Source organism: Pteropus medius, unplaced genomic scaffold, assembly GCF_902729225.1.
Source record: "Pteropus medius unplaced genomic scaffold, Ma_sr-lr_union100, whole genome shotgun sequence".
Lineage (NCBI taxonomy): Eukaryota > Metazoa > Chordata > Mammalia > Chiroptera > Pteropodidae > Pteropus > Pteropus medius.
The window spans coordinates 12,519,558-12,545,149 of record NW_024342467.1 but is presented as its reverse complement, the minus strand read 5'-3'; the positions used below and the strand labels follow the sequence as shown (position 1 = coordinate 12,545,149).

At 41.4% G+C, this 25,592-nt stretch overlaps 1 protein-coding gene, 1 long non-coding RNA gene and 2 pseudogenes across 2 annotated transcripts in view; 2 read left to right on the top strand and 2 right to left on the bottom strand.

Annotated features, from left to right (window-relative positions):
* Positions 1 to 3,221: 3,221 nt before the first annotated feature.
* Positions 3,222 to 25,592, bottom strand: LOC120602362 (uncharacterized). The gene is made up of 3 exons (XR_005652716.1): positions 25,579 to 25,592; positions 20,961 to 20,964; positions 3,222 to 4,812 (listed from the first exon to the last, which is right to left on the bottom strand). It is a non-coding gene; the product is annotated as an uncharacterized LOC120602362 (long non-coding RNA).
* LOC120602358 (60S ribosomal protein L11-like) lies at positions 14,033 to 14,571 on the top strand (annotated as a pseudogene).
* Positions 18,302 to 25,592, top strand: part of SPMIP4 (sperm microtubule inner protein 4) — a 38,640-nt gene continuing 31,349 nt past the window's right edge. The window contains exon 1 of the mRNA XM_039862574.1: positions 18,302 to 18,467. Within this exon, the coding sequence (XP_039718508.1) occupies positions 18,334 to 18,467 (134 nt within the window). The 5' untranslated portion in view covers positions 18,302 to 18,333. The remainder of the gene's footprint in view (positions 18,468 to 25,592) is intronic.
* LOC120602559 (uncharacterized) lies at positions 25,307 to 25,425 on the bottom strand (annotated as a pseudogene).

Here is a 25,592-nt window from a genome sequence, read left to right as displayed (position 1 = left end):
TAGATTTTGGTATTTAGGTTAAAACTTCACTTTTGACATCCTTTGCAACACCGATGAATCTCTCCTTATAAAGAATGCTTATAGCTGCTAAAAATGGCAATTCTTCTAAATTATTACACATATGTGTGCATTTTTCTGGGGAGGGAGAGTTTGGAATACTGGTGTTAAATTCTCACGGGGGTTTGCGATTCCGTGAATTTCAAGAATCGCTGCAATAGAAGATTTTTATTTCTAGAATTATTTTAAATTACTATCTAATTCAAATTATAATTGAATATTGCTATCTGACTGGCCATTTAAAGGTGGTGAACATAATGCCAAAACAATCAGAGTCGAGTGGTTTAACCCTGCCTTCCTCCAAACGCTGGCTTTTTACAGCAGCATAAAATAGAACTGAGGTGGTAAAGTACTCTCCTCAGGGTACTTTACCAGGCACGTCCCCCAAAATATCCCATTCTGTATCCCCTCCTCTCTGCCCACGCTTCCCTTCCCCAAGGAAATTCCAACTGGACTGGTCCTGAATGAAGCCTGTAAATGCAAGTGGGGTGCAGGGGCCTCTGTGGGAGCTGGGGATGACACGTGTTATACGTCGATGATTTTCATGGAAGGCGACTTTCATGTTGCTCTGGGGGCCACATTTCATACATCATCCTATGGCAGTGACCTTGAGAAATACAAAAAGGAATAAAAAATGGACTGACTCGGGCACCAATTTCTCAGCAAGAAAAATGAAAGGTCACTGTTCACCTGAGTGTGACCGACAAAATGAAATAGGCAAGAAAGGTGAGAGCATTGGGTCCCCTCTTACTTCATGTGTGTGTTTTCCTTTTTTTTCCCCGCCCCCCCAAAGATCTTCCTGCAGACTTTACATGACACTCCTCCTTCGGAACTTATCAAACTACATGTTATTCCTAGAAACACATACTTTCTCATTTCTGTACCTTTCTTCATTCCAATTCCTTCATCTCAAAATCCTCTAAGACCCAGGTCAAATTTGAATGCGGCTGCATTTGACAGGAAACCTACATAACATTGCTTTCACCAAGAATGACTTTTTTTTTTCCCCTCATATAAAAATGAATGGAAGGGCATTGTTCTGGGCTGGTTTGGGAATAGTCATCAAGGATCCAGAATCTGGTCATCTTTCTGCTCCGCTGTCCTCAGTCCACGGCTCCCAGCAGGCCATCGCATCCCTTTAGAGGCAGCAAAACAAAGGAGCAAGGCAAAGGGGTGCTCTTTTTCTTTTGTTTGTTTGTTTTTCAAGAACAATAATATTTTAATGCCATGCTTTGAAATCACTGCACAAAACATCTATGGTGAACAAAATAATCAAAATTTTAAATAAATACAGGATTTGCTATATTTAACAGTGCTTTGCTGAACCATATTGGAGCCTGAGGCAAAAGAAAATATCAGTAATACTAACCCATCTTTACGTATTTATTTTATTATTGGTTTCAAGTATACAGTACATTGGTTCGACATGTATATAGTTTGTGAAACGATCCCCGAGGGGTGCTCTTTTTCTGAAGGGCCATTGAAGAACACTATCCAACAACTTCCTCTTTCACGTCACTGGCTTCCCCAGTCGGCACATTAAACTGGGGAATGTAGTCTCTCCATTGGACGCCTTGCTCCAACCACTATTATTATGGAGAAAACAGCATGGGTATTAGGTGGACAACTAGGAGGTCTGCCCAGCTTCTACGAGCTCACTTCCTTGTTACATAATAGATATATAACATATTTTAAATTTTTTTCCTTCACTTGGCCAAGGCCAACACTATTGCTATTTTGGATAATTCTTTGTTGGGGGTGGCTGATAATTCTATTCTGTGCGTCACAAGACATTTAACAGCAACCATAGCCTCTACCCACTCGACACCAGTAACACTATCCTGCAAATGTGACAACTAAAAATGTCTGCAGACATTGCCGAACGTTCCCGGGCAAGAAAATCATCCCTAAGTAAGAACCACTGCACTAGACTGTCCTGCTCTTCTTTATCCCCTCCCCCAGCTGAATAATAAGTGACTGTTTATTGTTACAATAACTACGTCTGTTTTTAACATTTAATGCTGTTTTAACCGTTTCTGTTATGCTCCTCTTTATACATGAGAACTGAGCTCAGAAAGAACTTTCTGAAGAAACAAAGCTAACGAATGGGCTCAACCGAGGCCTGTCTGGCATCGAGGCTGTGCTCTCCTCCTCCTTCCATCATCTTGTCCACCACCTCCCAACCACCTCCCATCCAGCCCTGGGCATTTTAAGCATTCAGGAAACATATGTTTTCGAATTGCTTTTTTTTTTTTTAAAGAGTTTCTAGAACCTAAAATAAATCCTCAGTGTTTTAGAACACTTTTACATAGATTTTATAAAGAGGGAGGGAGGGAGGGAGGAGGGAGGAGGAGGAGGAGGGAGGAAAAGCGAAGGAAGGAAGGGAAGGAAGGAAGGAAGGAAGGAAGGAAGGAAGGAAGGAAGGAAGGAAGGAAGGAAGGAAGGAAGGAAGGAAGGGAAAGGAAAAAGACCATAGATTCCTGGACAGCTTTAATAAAGTATCCACCTGAAGAGTCTGTATGGAGATGCCTACCTTATCAGTAAGAAGGGGTAAGAACATCACAGAATAAACAAATGCTGGACCACTTTTATCTTAGACTCTAAAGGAACAACCAGTGATTCCCACCTCCCAACCCCACCTTAGCAAAGTGCTTTGTTGACGCTGAAACTCAGCTATCAGTTTCTGCTTCAGTGGGACACCTGAACTGGTCAAGAGAACCACTGAAATATGTGGTCACTGGCAAGTGTGGTGAGGAAAAGGGCAGCAGCAGATAAGCTTCCGCCAGGACTGGGCTGTCAATCTCTGGGTTGTTTGCAACCTGTTACAGATCTCGTTCATGAATAGGAACAAAGCGGTGAAGGAATTAAACCAGAAGGGAGCCCCGGCCCCGCCGACATAAACTGTAGGTGTATCGGGGTGTCGTAGCTCTATCTTTCCTCTCACCCAGGGGGAGGTCCGTTACCAACTGCCCTGTGGAAAATAAAATCACTTCGTTGCTCGGAGTCAGGCTTGAACTGGGAAACTATGTGGTGAACACCTGTCCCTCTTTATTATATCCAATGTTTATTTTAACTTACTATTTATTAAGTGGCCCTGAGTTCCTAAAATGTTTATTACGTATTGCACATTGTATTCACTGTTGTTAGAAGTATGGAAAAAAAAATTTTTATTTTTTTATTTTACTGGGTTAAATATACATCACATGAAATTTATCATTGTAACCATTATTAGAGTACAATTCAGTGACGTTAAGTACATTTCACTTCCCTATTACATAGTCTGAGACTATTTTCTAATTATATTCACACTGTTAATACCTAAATAACCATATCCGCAGCTTCAGTGCTATTTTGCCTACCAAAAAAATTCCTATGACAACAATAAGGTTGATGCTTTTGAGAGATGCACTGACTCTGACAGCTTTAAGATATATATCTGTATCTTAAATATTTGTATATATATTTAAGAATGTCACATTTTTTACTAGAACATTAAATTTTCCAAATTTTCCCTATATTCCCTTTAAGCGTGTTTTGAAAGGGGATAATTTTTGCTGATCTTTTTTCTCCTGAACTGCTTTATCATCTCGCCAGCTCATAATGTACCTCGTTCACCTGGAGGCAGAGCTAATGCTTCTCTAGAAATACCTGGCACAGTAAAGGTTTCTGCTAGCAGTCGGGTACGAGGAGATATTTACTTCATAACAGTAATGGAAACAAAGAGTTTGGTTAGTTTCATTTTCCTGAGAAACGAAAAATGGCCAACAATCATTCTCATGCTATTTTATAGCACTTTTCTTTAAACTCCTGTGCTTTATCACATTCTTCCTAATAGTATATTTTTTTCATATGTCATGAAGTGTTCCTTTCATAATATAACACTAATGTAACATTTAATTTCATGCGTAGCTTTGGAAATGGGAAGTATTATCACTCGTTAGTTATTCTCTTCCTAAATATAGAAACTAAAGTATGAAAGGAAAATCACTCTTAGAATCAGGAGTAAAATTAAATTATAATAATATTAATGTCAAATTAATACTCTCTTTGTAGAGGTAGAGAAATATTATTTTAATGCTGAAGAATTATGTTTATTTTACTTGTTGCCAGAATTTCAGGCATTGGTATATTCTGGTCAATAAAACATAAAACTATTGTTTATCTCTCTTGAAATCTGCAACAATACTAATTAGGTATAGCAATGCACCTACATAATTTTCAAACCGCTTTTAAAATATGTAGCTTTCTCCTTATAATTTACAGCACTGAAATGTAACCAATACGGCAAAATCACTTTTAACCACTAGAGGGCAGAAAATGCTCCACATTAGTACTTAACATTTTAAATTCTTAAACCAAAAAAAATCACCACCACCGCAATAACAAAAAGTCTTTAAGATTCTCTTGTTTTTATACTGTACAATATACTGTACACTTAAGGCTCAGTTAACACTTTAAATTTTTTAAATAATGTACAATCACCTCAATTCAACAGTTTATGAGAGGCAAAAGCAAACATCACTTTTGCAGCCTGAGTCTAGCTATGAGTTAAGAATTATTAGCATCAGGGAATCAGTACATCCTTAAGGAAAGGCAGAGTACTTAAACAAAACAAATTAGTGCCCACTAAGAACCAGCAATATTCTATGTTAAAATATCTTCAATGAAATGCAAAGGTTGTATTTATTATAAAACTGAAATAGTCACTGGTTATAAAGAGATCAATTTTTAAAATATTTACTCCTGACCCTTTAACTTCTATTTATACCTCCTTTTACCACAAACCAGATCTAATTGCGGCAAAGATGTTTTTAGTTTCTTCTTAACATAGCTTTTTGAGCTAATTAACTTCTATTTCCCTCCCAATTAAGCCATTAGCATTTCAGTAACTAAAGCATTACTCTGTTTGATTAGAAACCACAACCTCTTCACTCTTTCACTCTCATTCATTAAAACACAGTATGGTAAATTAAGCCATTTAGATTTTGGTGTGAGGGGGTGACATTTTAACAACTGCCCGTTCAAGCTTCTTTGTCAGTCTTGGCCTATCCTACCTCTAGGACAGCAAGAGGAAAATGGTGGCAGCCTGACAGAGGCCTGGAACAGGCATGGATCCAGAGGCTGTCCATCACTGAAGTCAGCCATTTCTCTGATGCATGAGCCTTTCACTTGTCACTCAAACCTGATAAGGCTTTTACCTTATAGAGTTACAAATGACCTTACCCAAAATGCTAAATCATTTCTGAAGTCATGTTTCTTATCCTAAGTAAACCTGCTCTCCCCACTTTTCAGGTCTATGGGCAGTATTCACTCTAATAGTAATAAACACAGCACAATGGTACAGAAACGCTGGGGGACCAGACAGGGTAAAAGCGCCACCTCTTTTGGACCAATGAAAACAATGCACTTTTAAAATCAGGGCTAGTCACAGAAGAGAAAGTGTTCTGTAGTATTATCTATTGGTGAAACTGGCAAGTTTGAAAGAAATTTCTACCAATCACAGCTGCCCTGTAACAAACCTAACATGAGCCATGGAAAGGTGTCTGAGTGAAGACCGGATGACCGGTTATGCATCAGGAATATTACAAATGTCATTTCTGCATGAACTGTGAAGCTGTACTAACTGATTTCTAAAACATTATCAGTCTTCTTTTAAGATTAATTTTATATTTAGAAAAAAAATACGTGCACAAAATTTACAAGTCAAAAGAATTCTACAAGGCTTATAATTAGGGTGACTGCATCTAGCTTTCCAGGAACTTTTCTGATTTATGCTTATTATCCCAGTGCAATTTTAATATCGCCCCCCTTCCACCCTGAAAAGTGTCCCAGTTGGATGAAAAACTATATCCCAACCCCAAGCTCATCCACTCCCAATTTCTATTCCCCAGAAGCAACTACTTTCGATTTGTTTAGGATTTTTTCTATATGGCTTCAAATTTCTAAAATAAAACAAAACAAAATAAAAGATTATACTACTTTTATCAGTTACAAATTGTCTTTGAATTCAAAGGGAGGGGATCATTGACTTAAAAAATAGAAAAGAGATGCCTGGAAGGTATACTGTTTGAAGACTTATTCATCTAAAAATGACTTTTCCTCCTTCACGCTTTGGGATTTTACATCCACCCAAATTCTCAACAAAGTGTAGGGGTAGGAAAAGTAATGTCATTGTTGAGACACGTGACTTAGATCGCCTTTCAAAATCAGACTTGGTGCCCTAGCTATTAGCTCTGTTTTATCTATATACGTGTGTGTGTGTGTGTGTGTGTGTGTGTGTGTGTATACATGCACACACACACACACACACACACACACACACATACACACATATATATAAACATTTCTTATATATGCATTTAGGTCATATCAAATCCTTTCCTATTACATAAAATGCTGCACTGAATAATCTCTGTGTCTGAGTCCTATGTATGTACGTGTGTAGGAAAAATTCCTAGGTCGAAACGCTATACAGTCATAATTTCAATACACTTTGGTAAATTGCCTTCCATTTATATTGTACCAATTTGCACTCCCTTAAAATAGGAGTGCCTATTTCCTCATACCCTTCCTTTACTGAATCACTGAATTAATAAAGTCTAGTATAAAATATTTAAAAAATAGAAATTTTAAATGTTGAGATAAAAAACGTATAGAAGTTCTAGTATTTCTAGTATTTTCTTCCATGCCCTATCGAGTCATCTTCTGCCATCTTACTGATGCTTCATCCCACTTTGGAAGCCAATGGTTTACTCAACTGGGGAGTTTTCTGAGATCAGGGATCAGATATTTTCAACTTTGTATCCCCTGTGTTGGACACACAGTAGTTGTTCAATTAACATTAATGGAATAAATGAGATAATGGAGGGAAAATGAAAAAAACTGGTAAGCAGCAAATACAAACATATAAAAGTTCTCATTTTAATGTGCTTGTTTTACCACCAATATCTGCAAGAGATGTGTGTGTGTGTATGTGTGTGTGTGCATGTGTCTATAATATATTGGTAAAGAGATATGTGTGTGATTAAAATACACATAAGAGTTAATGCTCGAATTCTTTTTACTAATTCTATTGTGTGTATATATTATCTATAATATATGTGACATTATATAGAGAGAGATTATGTGTGCACAATCATATCTTCTTGTTCACTTATCAGTCAGTGGACCCTTGGGTGTTTCCATGTCTTGGCTATTATAAATACTGTTGCAATAAACATGGGGTACAGATATTTCAAGACAGTGATTTCATGCCCTTTGAATATATATACTTGGAAGTGGAATTGCTGGGTCATACGACAGTTCTATTTTTAATTTTTTGTGGAATCCCCACACTGTTTTCCATAGTGGTTGTGTCAATTTACGGTCCCACCAACAATGAACCCAAGGGTTCCCTTTTGTCCATATCTTCTCCAACACTTATTATCTCTCTCTTTTTTTTTTTTCCTGAAAATAGGCATCCTGACAGACGTGCGGCGACACCACGCAGTGGTTTCGATGCGCAAGTCTCCCTGGTGGTTAGTGATGCTGAGCACCACTTCTCATGCCTGTTGGCCATTTGTATATCTTTTTTGGAAAAAAAATATCAATTCAGGTCCCCGGCCAATTTTTAAATCGAATTATTGGGGGTTTTTTTGCATGAGTTCTTTACGTATATTCAATCTTAACTTCGTATCAGATACGCAGTATGCAAACATCATCTCCCATTTCCTAGGTTGCCTTTCCATTTTGTTTTCTTTGCTCTGCAGAAGATTTTTAGTATGCCGTGGTCCCATTTGTTTATTTTTGCTTTTGTTGCTTGTGCTTTTGGTGTCATATCTAAAAAAATTGTTACCAAGACCACTGTTAAGGAGCTTCTTCCCTGTGTTTTCTTCTAGAAATTTTACGGCTTCAGGTCTTCTATTTAAGTCTTTAATCCATTTCAAGTTAACTTTTGTGAGTGTTGTAAGATAAGGGTCCAGTCTCATTCTTTTACTTGTGAATATCCAGTTTTCCCAGCACCATTTATTGAAAGAGACTATCTTTTCCCCACTGAATATTATGGCCCTTTTATCAAATATTAACTGACCATATATGCATGGGTTTATTTCTGGGCTCTCAGTTCTGTTCTATTGGTCTATGTGTCTGCTTTTATGCCAATACCATACTGTTTTGTATACCACAGCTTTGTAATATGGTTTGAAATCAGGCTGTATGATGCCTCCAGCTTTTTTCTTCTTTGTTAGGATTCCTATGACTATTCACGGCCTTTTGTGCTCCCATGCAAATTTTAGGATTTTTTCCATTTCTATAAAAGATGTCATTGGAATTTTGATAAGAATTGAATTGACTCTACATATGACTTTGGGTAGTATGTTCATTCTGCCCATCATGAACATAGGACATCTTTCCATTTATTTGTGTCTTCTTCAATTTTTCCATCATTGTCTTATAGTTTTCGGTGTGCAGATCTCTCACCTCCTTTAACTTACATTAAACACAGACAGAAAGAGTGATGTAATCAAGATTCCAACTTCAGTCCCCTTCACAAGAAGACTGACTAGCAACTGGCCACAGACAAGACATCATTGTGAAAATCCAGAAGCTGGGAGTGAGGTTGAAGCTCTCCCAGGTCCTCAGAAACTGAGAAGAACCACATTAGAAGGGTAAGAGGAGCAGCTGCACAGTGCCACCCCAAGAGGGCCCCCCACCATGGCCTATAGTTTCTCCGGTGGGAATAAAGCCCAAAGTGGACATCCAGCTCCCTGAGCAAAAGCCTTCGCCTTTCATCATTGACTATAATGTTAGCTTGAAGCTAACATAATTATAAATTTTGAAATTTTTCTTCTATTTTTGATTTCTAGTTTCATACCATTGTGGTCAGAAAAGAAACCTGATATGATTTCAATCTTCTTAAATTTGTTAAAACTTGTTTTGTAGTTTAACATATGGTCTATCCTAAAAAATGTTCCGTGTGAACAATTATTTAGCCCACTGGCACTGGCTTCAAGAGCAGAACATCCAAACAATTATTCCTTAGGTGAACATTTATGTGCCTATTAAGTACAAAGGACTAAAGGTGGGCATTGGAAACCCCAAATGAAACTCCATCCTTGGGGCATACACTCCAAGACCCCAAGAAAATACCTGAAAATGCACATAGTACTGAACCCTATATATTCCCTATACATACATGCCTATGATAAAGTTTAATTTATAAATTAGACACAGTAACAGATTAACAACAATACTAATAATAAAATAGAGCAATTATAACAATGCACTGAATTAAAAGTCATGTAAACGTGATCTCTTTCCCTCTCATAACCAATTGATAACTGAGATGGCTACCATGTGTCTATGTAACGCATGGGGAGTGTATACAGCATGGACACACTTAGACAAGGGGATGATTCACGTCCCAGGCAGAACGGAACAAGACAGCACAAGACTTTATCGTGCTACTAAGAACAGTGTGCAACTTTAAACTACTGAATTATTTATCCCTGGAATTTCTCATTTAATATTTTTGGACTATGGTTGACTGTGGGTAACTGAAACCATAGATAAGGGGTGGGGGACTACTGTATCATTATTTCTAAGGCGTGCAAGTTATCAGTTTATTGGCTCTGAGCTCCAAATCCACTCTTCTTGGCCCTGCTCTGTGATACTGAAGTTGAACCCAGCAGACATTTCTCCTTTGTCAGGTGGTAGAATTTAAGCTTCGTGAGTAGAGAGCAATAGAATGACCGGGGTAAGGCAATGATGTAAGGAAGACACTTCCATTGCAGGTACTGGTCCCCTATGATTATTCAGCAGGAGAGTTCAGCAGCCACATAGAAGAGCTCCAGCCGTGTCCTCGAACTACTTTCTCCTCCAGCAGCCACATCCATCCAACACCCTCCAGCAATGACAAGCCACTTCCACAGGCCAGTATGGTCCACTCACACCCTCCAACGAGAGCCGACCCGTCCTCGAGACCAGTGCCTACCTGCACCCTGGCAACCGTCTTCTCCATCTGAAGGCTGTGGGCACCTACAACAGCCACACCATCTCCCAAGGAGTCTGAATCGCCCTCTCTTAGTAGCTAACCACCTTCTACCGTTAATAATCCTTTATGTTAAATTTGTCTCGTTCAAATAATGAGTATGGTTTCTGCTCTTTACTGAACACTGACTGATATATAAAGTTAACGAAAAGGATGAAACTTGATGTGGGGGAAGGGCAGGTGGAAAGGGACAGAGACCGAAAAAAAGGCTAAGTCGGGAAACTGCAAGTAGTTCCGTATGACTGGAGGCGGGGCGGACGTGGGACGGGGCTGAGACAGACAGATTCGGTTATGAAGGCATTTGTTCAAATTAAGAAGTCGCTTTCATTCTGTGAATAACAGGGATCCATGGTGGATTTCAGGCGAGACTCGAGCCAGAATTGCGTTTTGTTTAGGCTCTCCCGGCGCTGGTGTAGGAGAAGGACAGGATGGAGGTAAACCTTGGGAGGGGGGCGAAGCCGCAGCAGAATGCTGTGAGCGACTCCACCAGAACGCGCTGACATTGCCAGTTCCCTCCTTTCCCAGGCACACAAGCGCGTGACGCATCCCGGGCCACTGACGTCGGGCATGGCCTTGCAATTTCCTTTGGCCACTGAAATATGAAGAAATTGGTGTGAGTCACGTGTGCGTGCGTAGAAGCAGTCAAGAGCAGAGCCGAGTAGCTGGGACAGAGACCACGTGGCCCACAAAACCTAAAACACCATCTGACCCCTTACTGAAAAGGTGTGCCAACCACTGTCGCAAATCATGGAAGCCACTGCAGCTACGCCTGACTTCTTCCTACACTGCGACTAATTTTTTTTAAAAGCTCTGGAATCAGACTTCCTGGGTTTTGAATCCCAACACCACAATTTCCAAGTGATGTTATTTAAACATCAAACTGATTCACACAGGTGCTTATATCGAGTATACACTCAGTGAAAGCCAATTTTTGTTGTTATTAATATTATTAATTCTTATCAAACCTAGATCCCACAACTACCTAATTCATCACAACTAATTTAATACCTCAAGCCCATCCTACCTCGTTCTGACTCACCTGCCCAACAAAACTTCATACTGAAACCGATCAATCCAACAATCGGACTTGTCAATTCCTTCACTACTGAGCTGCTCAGACTACTGTTCTGCAGATTCCTGGTCTACAATTCAGCCATCCAGCCACTTTTCTATATTTCACTGACTCACTTGGGTAATCCCTACCTACTACCAACATCGTCAGACACAAATGGAAAAGATGTATCACTCAAGCTCCAGTAAGGAAAACAAAAACTACACTAGGCATTTCAAACACAGAGGATTTAATAGGGAATTGGTTACACATGGTTTAAAAAAGCAAAATGGAAATGCAGAAACAACCCAGATATTTATAACTGCAAAAATAAACTACTAGCCCTAAGGCAGAGCAGCCAAAAAAGACCAGAATTTGTTTCCAGACTATGAGAGCTTGGAGGAGGTTCCATGTGGGTTGGTGCACAGGCCTCTAGGAGCAAGGGGCTTCTCACAGCTCATTTTCAGATCTCTGAGGAGAGGACATTGTATAGCTGGTGCCTGAACCTCCGAAAAGGTGGCAGAACCCAGCAGGTGTACAGATGACCCAGGGCACGGCCCAGCAGATACAGGGTGAGGTGTGACCGGCACCCCTGCTGCCAGTGGAGTGAAACCTGGCTACAGCCACTTTGTACCACTGAGGGGCACAGCAGAACTGAGGCAGGGCCATGCCAAAGGAGCTGGAGGCTGGAGCGAGAGCTGCCACCTCTCAGGGCAGGAGCTGGAAACAACAAGGAAATCCTTTCTCCCCTTCTGCCTCCCACACTCTCTGCAGTGCCTCCCATCGGCAAAATCTAACGAGAGTCTGGAAAATGTAATTTACAGAATCTCCGGCCCAGAATTGCAGAGAACACAGAGAAGAGTGGACTCGGAGGTGATAGAAGTAGGTAAATAACTAGCAGGTCTCACTCCTTCAGCTACTCAGTATCCACACACACCTTTCTACTCATATTTAAATATCAGTGCAACAATAATACGGCACATTTCCACCTAAAAAGATGCAATTATTTTTCATACAAATGAATATACTATCACCCTCTCCCCAGGAGGTCCTAATAATCACCATATCCATTCTGGATGATGTTATTTCCTCCCGAGTTTAGTTACAATGCTGTCAAGATATCAGCACCCTAAATACTGACAACCACCCTACCATTAAAACAGGAAGAAAACAAATTATGTCAGATGTACAGGCATATGTGTAACAAGTGTTTTAGTTATTTACTGCCACATTATAAGCTATTCCAGAACTCAGTGGTTTTAAAGAACAACTATTTCTCTCGTGATTCCACAGGTTGACGGAGATCATCTGAGTGGTTTTTCTGCTGGTCTCACTTGGGGCCTCTCATGTGGTTGCAGTCAGATGGCAGCTGGGTCCCGAGTCGTCTCCTCAGATGACAGGGTCGTTATGACAACAGGAAAGTCATCTCCTCAGATGACAGGGCCGTTCTCTGTCTCTGTGTTGTCTTTCCACAGGGTCTCCAGTAGGGCAGTCAGACATTTCATGGTGGTTCAGAGCTCCCAAAAGTGAGTGTCCCAAGAGAGAGAAAGTGGAAGCTGCCAGTCCTCTTAAAGACTAGGTCTAGAAGTGTCACAACGTCACTTCCGCTGCACTCAAGTGGTTAACAGGAGTCACAGCCCAGCCCATACAAACGTGGGCAGGAACTAACATGTGAATGTCACTGGTGGGAGGTGAGGTGCACTGGGGCCATCTCTGGAGCCTCGTCCCCGGAAGCTGGGGAGAAAATGTGGAGCATCACTGCAGCCCTCATCATGTGTGTGGTTTCCGGGGCGGGGAAGGCTATGCACACCTTCCTTACTCTACCACCCATTCCATGTTCCCTTTGCCCCCAGACAGCACCAGGTAAAGGGTTTTCCTGGGGGACCTGAATCTTCACTGGAGCTGCCTTTTGGGGCTTGCTATGGCTTCCCACTGACTTTTATCTCTGAGCATGGACCAAAGCACCTCAGAAACACCAGGGAACTCCAGGAATCTCCCCTGTCCCCGCTGTATAGCAGCAATCCCGTTCCCCTTAGTGATGGGGGTCGACTGATTCCAGCCGGTACAGGAAACCCCGTCTTTGCCTGTCGGGTCAGTGCACTGAAGAACCCAGGGGGCCAGCTGCTCTTCTATGTTATACCGCATTCTCTTGCCCAACGAAGCTGTTGGGCTCAAGGGACGTCAGCGTGGAAAGTATAGAGTGTGGCCTCTATGTAAAAGGTACTTATTTTTTTCTATAGAAAGTCCTCTCCTTCCACAAAGCGAACATTTCAAAGCTTCACTACTCACATCTACTTTCTACCCCTTACTCTCAACGAATGATCTCACCTGTTTCACCTTTCTCGGCGTCCCATCCCAAGCTTCTTCTCCAGTTTAGAAATTAATGTGCAACCCATGCCTATCCTTACCCCTTTTTCTCCAGTCACAATAGAAGATTCTTGACGAGGTACCTAAAGCAAGTGTGCTGGCCTCCCAATATGGCACCTAACCCACTGGATTATGACCGCTCATCGCTTCGTATCCCCACAGACTGCAGGAGCTGGAACAATCCCTGACCCCTTCTAGGTAATAAGCATGTAACTGGCTGCAATTATGTCATTTCCATGACTGCATAGTTCCTTAGCTACTCAAGACAAAATACTCAATTTAATATTAAAGTGTCATTTAGTTTATTTGTAGTTTAATTTTAAAGCCAGCAGAATGTGTGTGTGTGTGTGTGTGTGTGTATTTTTCTTTTTAATTACTATCCTACTAAGTAGATAACCTGTGAGGTGTTAAGTTTTTAAAATGCATATTTAAAAGTCACCTAAAGAGGTTTTCCAACACATCTTCTAGGCAAGGAATAAGACTCAAAGTTTTTTCATTTAAAAAATATTCATGAGCTCTTCCTGTCTCTCATGATGACGCAGGATCAAGGCAAAAAGGAGAACCCCGTGCAGAAGCTTCGTATCCGCAAGCTCTGCCTCAATGCCTGTGTGGGGGAGAGTAGAGACACACTGACCCGGGCAGTCCAGGTCCTGGAGCAGCTCTCAGGCCAGACCCCTGTGTTCTCCAAAGCTTGATATACTGTCAGATCCTTTGGCATCAGGAGAAATGAAAAATTGCCATCCACTGCACAGTCCGTGGGGCCAAGGCAGAAGAAATCTTGGAGAAAGGTTTAAAGGCGTGAGAGTACGAGTTACGAAAAAATAATTTCTCAGATACTGGAAACTTTGGTTTTGGGAACCAGGAATACCTCAATTTGGGGATTAAATATGACCCAAGCATGGCTATCTATGGCCTGGACTTCTATGTGCTGCTGGGTAGGCCAGGTGTCAGCATCGCAGACAAGAAACGCAGGACAGGCTGCATTGGGGCCAAACACAGAATCAGCAAAGAGGAGGCCATGCACTGGGTCCAGCATAAGTATGATAGGATCATTCTTCTTGGCAAATAAATTCCCATTTTTATCCAAAAGGCCAATAAAATTTTTTCAGCGAAATGTAAAAAAAAAAAAAAAAATTCATGAAATCACTATATCAAAGAGATACCTGGACTCCCATGGTCATTGCAGCATTACAAACCATAGCCAAGACATGGAAGCAACTTAAGTATACATCAGCGGATGAATGGATAAAGAAAAGGTGGTATATCTATACAATGGAATACCATTAACCCATAGAGAAGGAAATCCTGTCATTCGCAGCAACACAGATGGACCTTGAAGGCATTATGCTAAGAGAAATACATTAGACAGACAATGCTGTATGACCTCACTTGTATGTGGAATCTTCAAAGAAAACCAAACTCATAGAAAAAGAGATCAGATTTGAGATTGCCAGAGGCAATGGGTAGATGGTGAGAGAATTAAACAAAGGCAGTCAAAACATGCAAACTTCCAGCTATGAGATAAATAAGCCCTGGAGACAGAATGTACAGAATAACTAGTTCACAATGCTGTATTGTACATCTGAAAGTTGCTGAGAGAGTAAACCCTAAAAGTTATCAACACAAGGGGAAAAAATTGTAACTATATGAGGTGATGGATGTTAACTCAACTGATCGTGGTATTCGTTTCACAATATTTACAAATATCAAGTTATTACGCTGTACAACTTAAACTTATGCAGTGCTGTATGTCAATTATATCAATAAAACTGGAGAAAACTTTTTTTTAAATACTCACATCTGACGAGAAGTACTACGTTCCTCAAAAACTTACCAAATACCACTTGGTTAAAGATCTCTATAACAGTTCAAAGAAAACCTACAGAGTATATAATTCATGCTTTACACTATTACCTACGTCCTGTATTTTCACTCCTTGCTTGTTAAAGGTCTAGCTCTAAGGGTTCAGAATTTTTATCCACTCAGACACAATATTCTCTGCATGTATTTTTTTTTATTCCCAAATTTCCTCTTCCCTGTTGGATTACTGGTGACACAAGGAACATTCAGGTAAATGAGGTGGTGAAAGAGAAATCAATATGTCAGTAGAAAGGTGATTGGAAACCGCTGACCCCGCTGGTGGCAGTGATCTGCCTAAGAAGTAGGTCATTCTGAGCACCCCTGGGTAGATGGCTGTTCTGTGTTGTTGGGTTCACATATACATCACCTGATGGCCTGAGGCGGTGGGCATTACATCACAAAAGCCTAGAATAAGGAGTGTTGGTCAAACAAATAGGCCTGATCCTGACATCCCCAGAACCTTTCAGATGGGGAAGCATTTCCAAAGTGAGCAATTGTTTTACAAAGATCTGACAATGAATTTTTTCTTGCCTGTACATTTTATCTATAAATAATAACAAAGAGAAAAAGGAGCACTTATATTTTCCTACCTTTTACACTCATTCAATCTAAAATAAAATTTCAAATCCACTAGGACCCAGGTGCTATCACTATATATCGCAGTCCATTAACCCAGAGTTGCCCCAACTTCCCTGGTATCACAACCATCTGCTTACACGGTCACACGTGGCTGGTGATGCAGCTTCCAGAGATATCCCTGATCAAATGTATTATGCTCAGTTACTACCTCCCAGGAATAAATCAGGTCATGAGGCAAAAGGACAAACGTCGAGTATAGGGAAAAGGTAGAGTATGGAAAGTACTGGAAAGCTGAATACTTGAAATAGGCTGGGCTAACAGGGTAGTCAATGGGAGGGAATTTAATGAGCCATCCCGAAAACAGGAGAGGCGAAAAGGTTAGGATGGACTTCTATAAGAAATTGAAAAAAAAAATGTATAATGGGGTCAAAGATAAAGACAAGCCATCCAATTCGCAACTCTTCTAATTCCCAGAATCTACCCTTCCAGGCTTAGTGGGTGATAACTGCAGGAATGGAGGGACAGGTGCAGGGACCAAGAATATAAAGTTACCACCTTGCCTATCCCATGCTCGTTTCTTCTCCTCACGTCAGCGAACACTCGCCTAAAAGCCACAGCGCGAAATGAATACCCATTTACGGGCTGATTAAAAAGTTGTAAAACAGAGGACGGCTCTGCTACACCTCCCTTCTGAGAGCTGGCGGTCCTTCTGGCCCCACCTTCCCTGTGTTCCTGCAGGCTCAGCTCTAGCCTCTCCCCAAACGGAACCTTCCCTCATCCCGGCCCTTCTCAGGGGCTCAGTTCTCAGCCACCACAGAAACTCGTTGCCCTGTAAGGTGCAGAAACGTGCTTCACGTTCGCTTCTTGAATGGGAGTAACTGAGGCAATCGAGGTGGGGGGCTGGGTGCTTGGGGACAGGGTGGAGCAACTGCAGGCGGACCTGCGGGTTTGCCATGTCCACGCCCACCCAGGGCGGGGAGAACTCGGCTCTGCTACGGCTCAGTCCCCGGAGCTGCGCTGGCGGAGTCCTGCGGAAGCCACCCTCGGTCTCGCCGTACTGTCCCCCATTCCAGCGGGTGGGGCCGGGTACGGGGGAGGGATACGGGTCGCACACTCTCGCCTCGCCAGGGTCTCCTCTACCCTGTACCCTGGCCCTGTGCTCCTCCTCCGCCCGGTCCACGAGGGAGAACGCCCGGCCGGGGCGCACCGCTGGCAAGCGCAGCCCCCCAGGGAGACAGCGATGCGGCTGCCAGAGGGCGCCCGTGAGCCGGGCGCGGGCCGGAGGCTGCGGCCGGGCCTGGGCGGCAGGTGTCTCTATTCCGTTCTGGACTGGGTGTGCGGTCCCGTCTCCTCACCTCCGGTCCTGTTTCCGATTCTTACGGCTACTGAGCTCCTGGGCTGGCTTCCCGCGAGGCCTCGACCAGCCGCCCGCCGCCCCGCTGCCCGCCCTCCCGAAACCCACAGCCCCGCAAGAATGCATTACCTAGCGCAACGGTCACAGTCACCGTCATAGGCACCCTCAACCCCACCCCTGGCCTGCAGAGGTCCCTCTCTGGCCTTACCTCATCCGCACCTGCCCGCAGGCTCCCCGGGCCGCAGGTGCGGAAGACCGCGGAATTCCACGCCCCGCAAAGGCCCGCCAGCTCTGGAGAGGGGAAGGAGAGGCGCGGACCGGTGCCTCTCCCAAGCTGATGTCCCAGGTGCGTCCCAATCCGAGGCACCGCTGGGCGGGGTGCTGATGGCCCGGGGGGCTCGGCCGCAGCTTCTGGCCTCAGTGTCCGCCTCCAAGTCCGAGGGAGGGGTGGGATTCTCACCCGTTGGGGTCCCGCTCATGCTTCACCACTGATTCTCCACCTCCCTCCCTGCAAAGGACTTCTCTCGTTCAAGATCCCCAAAGCCTTTGGAAGCATAGCTGCTGGTTCTGTTGGATAATGAATCTCCCTGCTTTTTAGAAAGAGCTTGGAGTCGGGGGTGGGGGAGATGAGCTGAGTTTTCTTGAATATTTATGGTTAAACTTGAGGCAAGAACTGAATTTCAGTCGATGTCCACGAAGCGGTGGCCTTGTATGGACCTACAGATCGTCCACGTAGCGTTCAGACTACTCAGGAACATCTTTCACTTAGTGGATGTTTCAGTTGAAATTCATTTCCACAGATCTTCAGTTCCTATTTATTAGTGATGTGACATCTGAGGGTCCACAGAAGGGATCTCCATGAGGAAGAAGGCCCCTGATTTCTATGCAGCATTGGGTTGAACAATTTATCAGTACAAAGCACGTTTCCTGCCTGCCTTGAAGGGGGAGAGTCAGTGTGATAACCGCCAAGTCAGTCCACTCTCGGACCAAGTATGTCCTCCTTTTCTCTTCCAGATTGTGCCTTTTTAGCCAAGAAGCATGGAGGTTATTCATGGCAGGCCTTACCGTTGCAGGGAGCTTGAAGGAGCTGACATACTGTCAGACACTCTTTACTCTAATGAACTGCACACACCGCTACAAACATCTACTCGTCCAACAGCCTCAGAGGACAGGTAAAACAAAAACTAGAGAAAGCAAACATTAAAAAAGGTTTTAGTATATTTGTATATTTTTATACGTGAGAGAAAACACGGTTACGGGCCTCTTTTGTTTATCACATCATAGGAAAGGCATAACATGAAAATTAACTAAATCGAAGTGTCCACAGCTGTTATGAACTTGATAGTTGTATTTGGTATGTATTTTTAAATGGTAGATGTCAAATTCACCCACTACATTCTAGAACTTTAGAATGATTGGTTCCTTCATTTAGAAATTAATCTATTTAAAGAGTAGTGTAGTGATTCCCAACACCACCTGGTCAAAAATACTCTCAGAATCTGTTATTCATAGTTGCTGTCTAAATTTTTGCTTTACTAAATTGTCTATAACATATTAATGACAGGTTAATTAAAGAACTGCTTCTAACATATACTGTACCAAACATTTTCTACATAGTAATTCTTTTACTCACTCCTCACGACAACCCTATAAGTACTATTATTATCCCTATTTTACATATGAAGTAATAACAGGTACAAACAAGTAATTTTCCAAGATCTTAGTGCCAGCTTTTGTATTATATTTACTTGAATCATTTTGAGGGGGGAAAAAGTTCTCAAAACACTTGAATGTTGAAAAAAAAGCCTATATGGTTGATTCTTCATTATGCTCCTTTTGTTTTTTGTTTTTTGTTTTTTTTTAATTTCACTTGGTCAAACCTCTCATTTAAGAATTCTTTCTTTAAGAAATCATATAGGAAGTCTCCTAGGTTCAGTTTAAACATTTCTAAAATGACATCACTCCCACACAGGCAGTCCACTCTACTTTTGAATGCTCCTGGTTGTTAAATAATTTTTTTTTCTACTGAGAACATTATTCCTCCTTTCAATTTCTACCTGCTGATCCTGGTGCTTCTCTCTGAAGCTATGCAAAACAAGAAAAATCCATCATCTCCATGACAGCAGCCCTTCCAGAGTTCGAAGATCCCTTTGGCTAAGAGTTCTCTCTGCCAGACTACACACTGGTTCTCAACAGACTCTCTGTCTTCTTGCTTCTAGGCTTTCACTGTCCTGATCAGACTTGTATGGATCACTCCAATTTGTAACTATGCTCTTCATATAAAAAAAGAAAAAGAAAGCTTTTTTTTTCCTAATTAAAAAACTAACACGTTCCTTATAAGTAGTTTAGAAATCATGGAAATCCATTCAGAAAACAAATTTTCCATTTTCCCAACAGAAAAAAATTATGAAATTAAAGCTCAAAGAAGTAAACCTCTGTACTTCCTTTACCCAGAAATAAAAACCACTGTTAACATCTCAATATGTTCCTCCCCATTTTTTAACATTTAAAGATCATAGTCAATGTATTTTTGTAAACTATTTTCACTTCATGAAAAGGAGAGTCCACAGAAGGGATCTCCATGAGGAAGGAGGCCCCCGATGTTTGTGAGAAAGAGGACTTCTGCTGAATTCATCCTTGCTGTACCTACCTACCTACTCTTCTGCTGTTACCTGACTCCCAAAAGTGGCTGTTAGCCCCCAATTCCTATTCAGCTCCAATGGTCATCCCTTGATTCCCAGGAAACCCTTAGTAAATCATGTGTAATCTGGATATGAGCAGTTGACCCTAGCTCAAAAGCAGCAATGCGAGGTTTTATATTTGGCCAAAAGGGATCTGAGCAGGAATTTAGGGCTGCCATAGCTGATTGAATTCTCTATCCCCTCAGAAGTACTCATCTCAGGCTTTTCACTGAAATTTTGATCCTTTCTACCTAAATGGTCCTATGGTTGGTTAGTAATTGGCTCCAAAACCCTTTAACTGGCGTGAAATTTAAGAGGAGCATCTTTGAGAAAGTAACTGCTTTTCATTAACTGACTATAAAATTAAACATATGTTCAGTTAGCTACAAACTACAATAAAGTATTATTTGAAGCAATATCGAGGTGCAACCTACTTCCTAATGACTAAAATTTTCTTTCCCTTTTATGCCACGTGAATTCTTTCCTTTCATAGTCCCAAATAGGAAAGCCGAAATGATTGTGTATTCTCAGAACCCCGCCTAATAATGCCCTCTTAAGAAGCAGCTGGGCAGTGCACAGAAACAGAATCTTGCTTTCTTTCAGTGTTATTCTTCTGAACTGCTTTGGAAAGTGTCGTCAGGAAAACATTGGTACTTCTGCTCTATCAATGCTGAGGCTTCTTTAGATCAGGTTACGGGTCGATGGCTCCCAGCTCGAATCTCAAAAGCAAGACAAAACAGCAATCTCCTAGCTTTTAGGAATTACCCTTCATAGCAATAAGGATGAACACGAGTCCTAGCATATGTTAGCTCTCAGCAGCATAATTTTCTAAACATAGATGCACTTAAGGGGATGCCTTTTTTAAATATCATAATGCATTTTGAACTAACTCGGCAATTTTAACAGAAATGCAAAATGGTTTTCTCACATCAGCCTATTTTTTTCCTTTCCAGGATAGGTAAAACAGTCTGGCACCATTGCTACCCAGCTTTAGTGTGCAGACAGGGTACACTGAAACACCTGAGCAGCTATAGCTGTAGATATTCTAGCTCACTAGGTCGGAGGTGGGTCTATGCATTTAGGGAATATGCATGTTTAGAAGTTTTCCGACTTATTTTGGGCTAGCAGAAAGCACTGAAAACAGTAAGAAAACCAGAATTATGGTTCTGGCTTACCTATCGACCAAGGACTAGTTAATCTTTATACTTGAGTTACTTTCTTCACTGACATATTTTGGAGAAATTACCATAGTCAATAATATATATGTACTCTATGAGCTCATTACCTTTAAAAATGTTAATAGGTGATGTTCTTTTGTATTTCTTCCATTGAAAATTTAAGAATGGCAGGTACAGCTATTCAAAATCATCACAGATGCCTATCTCCTTTTTCCATTCAGTGGACATCTCATACCTCTAGCAGGTTCTCTAGCTCATTAGGCAAACAAACATATCAATTAAGGAGATGCCTTGAGAATTGCTTAAGACTTCATGATACGTTCCATTTTGTTTATGAGTTCATTCCTCTGTTTTCTGATTCCTGAATAATTTTTGACTATTAGCTCTCTGGCAACTAAAAATGACAGTACGTTTGTTCTGAGCTTTCCTTTTATCATGGCTTTCAATAACTACTGGCTAAATTCGGGCCCCTAAGTTTGGAATGTAATGCTTAAATTTTGTAAAATGACTCCAAAGTAAGATATTGGTTCATCTGTAGGGAGCATATCTTTCTCAAAAACAAGTAAACAATTTTATGTGGCTACTGATTGCAGCACTAATCATTTATTATTTTCTTTGTTATGGAGACATGTATTATTTAAGCTTTAAAACTATTTAATCATAAAACTTCCATATTTTAATTAGTTCCTTCAAATAATGCTATTATTATTATATTATTAAACCTAAGGGAGGAAATGTGAAACCCTAAAATAAAAGGGAAATATGACTTCTTTTTGCTTTGCCTTTTATTTTACATGTTTCTCTGCAACTTACTAGCTTTAGATGAATACCGACCCAAATGAATGATTAACATTTCTCTCTCTCATTTTCCTGGGACAGTGTAATGTATTGGGTTCAGATGTTGAGAAACTGACTTATCTAATTTAAACGTAACTTTTAAAACTTAGATATTAAAGCTACGTTCTCATTAATCAAATGTGTTTAAAATTTTTTCACTTGTCATGCACCCCAAACCATGTCTATTGATCACAGTCATAGAGCTGGTTAAGGCCTCAGAGATCTGAGAGCAAATTGCCACCATCTCTTCTACAGCACCCCAAATCAATGGTCTCTCAGATTCTCCTTGACTAGCTAGTGCAGCAGTTGGCAAACTTTTTCTGTAAAGTACCAGATAGTAAATATTTTAGGTTTTATAGTCTCTGTCAAACTACTCAAGCCTTAGAAAAGAGACAATATATAATGAATGGTTTGGGCAGCATTCCAATAAAATGGCAGTAGGCTGGATTTGGCCAATGAGACATAGTTTGCCAACCACTATGTAGTGACTTTCTGAGCTAAAGCATTCATTTATAAGACAGTCCTGAGTGTTAGTTCTTCATTCCATTCAGCATATGTTTACAGGGGGATTACATCAAGCCTAGCGCTGTACTGGTACAAAACAGAAAATAGCTTCACAGTCCGTACCTCTCTCCCTGAGCTCCTGTCCCATGTTTCTAAGTCCAAAAGGCTTAACGGCCCCATCGGATATTGTTCTTGTTTTCCTCTCTTGCTTTACCTCTCACCACAGCTCTTCTCTCCTGTGCCTCAAATTCCTGAATTCTATACCAGCTCTACTGATTCGGCCCCAAATTCAACTCTATTTTCTCAGCCCTTAAGATCTAGATAAGTTTCATTCAAATCTTTTATTCCACACCTTCTGAAAGTCCAAAGCCTTCTTCAGAATTTACCCGAATCCCTGGGATGGGAGTGGAGGGTGGCCATTCCTGACTTTGGGTTCCTGGTTCCACTTAAGCTGCTTCCATCCAACATTTTGACTCAGATGCAACACTCAGTCACCTTCAATTTTCTACAAAGACCTCATCCACATGGAGCATTTGTGAGCCCCATACACGTCACTATCAGGGGTCAAGAGGAAGAATCACATCACACCATACAGTACATAACTTAAAGTCCCTTATTAGCCATAACTTCCACAGTCTTAAAAGTTCTTTAGCCTAATTATCACCAGGGTTCTCTCACTGGCACTTCACCAATGCAGACCCTAGCCTCCTGCCATCCTGCTGGCTTCTCTCTTTTTCTTCTCCCTTTACTCCCTTTTCATCTTCCCCTCAAAAAAGCAAAAAACCAAATCCCCACTTCAGAGCAGCTTAATCAGTGTTAAGTTGCTGGATCTCTTACCAACACCCATACTTGTAGAGTCTCTGTCTCTACATCAAGTGGCCTAATACAATATTTTATCAAACAAAGCAGGTCCTTCCCTAAGAAGGATCCTGGAGCCACACTGTCGGGAATTTTTGATTCCTTAACCTTTCTTATCTCTAGGCCTTTTTATATGTTATTCCCCCTGTCTGGAGTATTCCCTCTCTTCTACCTAGATGTCTTACTCATCCTTTAGAACTCATCTTAGACAATGATTCCCCCAAAGAATCCTTCCTCCAGAAGGGAATCCTGCTGGTCCTGCAAGGTGCCTGGGGGTATACTACCTATCCTAGACCACTTAAATCTAAGGTCAAGTCATAGGCAGCCACAAACTGGGGCAGAAGACAACTACAGAGCTGGTTTACATCTGACTCACCTTTAACATGAGAGGGCAGACTTTTGGGATCCCAGCCTATTGTGGGAGATAGTCTCCTTTAGATTCCTCACCTGGCTGATTTCTAAACCTCTCACCCTGCAAAGTCCTTAAAACAAAAATGAAATTTGCCAGAATCGCCACTGCCCTACAGGAAACAAGTCTTCTGTCTTGTTTACCTCTCTGGATTCCTATTTTCCTTCTTATGCAGCCCTGGTTGCCTTTCTGTCTTATTCACAATTAGCTCCTTTTAAGAAGATGTTTTTCTTTTTTTCTTCTTTTCCTCTTCAGCATTTTTGTGTTTGTTTTGTTTTATCTTCTCCAGGCAGTACAATACAGTGAAATAGAAATAGAATTCAACTTCCCCAAGAAAATTTAACCTAAGGTACAATTGGCTTCCTTTTTAATATTCTTACATCATTGTCTGCTCTCAAGGAAAACTACCTAGTCAAATAATATTTATTGAGCATCATATATTTATTTGTAAGACACTATGCTATATCCTGGGGATTCTGAGGTGAGTGTGGCAGAGACCTTGTCTACAGTGACTTGTCTTCCTTTGCTGTGCTATGAAACTGTTATGAATCAGTGGTCTTTGTTTTCTATACTGCTCACCTCTTGGTGATTGATAACTGGTTTATTACAAAGGAATTTAACTCAAGAACAGCCAGATTAAAGAGGTGCATAGGACAAGGTATGTGGGAAGGAGCATGGAGCTTCCATGCTCTCTGAGCCTACTACTCTCTCCACAGCTCCATGTTTTCACCCACCCAGAAGCTCCCTTTTCAGCATTTTGAGTTGTTTTTAGTGGGAAGGTTAGCCCACATATCTAGAGTACCATTCTTGGAAACTGGAAGTCATTAAATCTTTCCTAATTAGGAAGCAGATCTTTTGCCAGATATTCTTAAGTGTTTTGTGAGGCCTTCTCCCCAGCCTGAAGCTTTCATTACTGTGTCATAGGCTGCTGTCCAGGAAACAAATCCAACTCTTTGGCCTTGCTCATTCACTCATGTATGCATGCATTCAGCAAGCATGCATTAAAGTACAGATACAACCGTGAACAGGATGGAGTCCCTGCCCTTCACTCCCTTGTTAAGAAAGAGCAGAAAAAGTCATCTGAACTTCTGGTTTTCAAGATCTGATTAAGCCCTACCAGCCAATCTAGGAAACTTCCAGGTCTCTAGGACACTGAATGGCACAGTTGTAAGGGGTGAGGCTACTAGAAACTCGATTTCTGGGACAGGTAACTGCTAATAAGGCAATGCTTCTAAAACTTTAGCATGCATAAGAAGCATCTAGAAGACTTGTTAAACAGATTTCTGGCCCCCACCCCCAGAAATTCTGATTCTTAGGTCTGAGATGGAGCCTGAGAATTTGTACTTCTAACAAGCTCTTAGGAGATGCTGATGGCGCTGCTCTGTGGTCCCCACCTGGCGGACTATTAGAGCTTAGGAGCAAGTGCTGCTGCCCCTTTACGGTACCGACCTTTTTTTTTTTTTAAAGGTGAGGCAACCCTTGGTTGACCTCACAGATTGCAAGGACCTTGTCAGCTTACAATGCCTTATTTTTTAAATTTTTTACACTTACAGCATCTAGTCTTCCTAGGTGGTCTCCCATCCAAGTACTAACCAGGCCTGACCCTGCTTAGCTTCCAAGATCAGATGGGATCAGGTTTGTTCAGGGTAACATGGCTATAGACTCAATTTTTAAAAATTCAAAAGATAATCTATAGCCAAGACCAATCAATAGGGAAAGAATAGCCTTTCCCAACAAATAGTGCTGGGACAACTGAATATCAACATGCAAAAGAATGAGGTTGTACCCTTATCTCACACCATGCATGAAAACTAACACAACATGGATCAA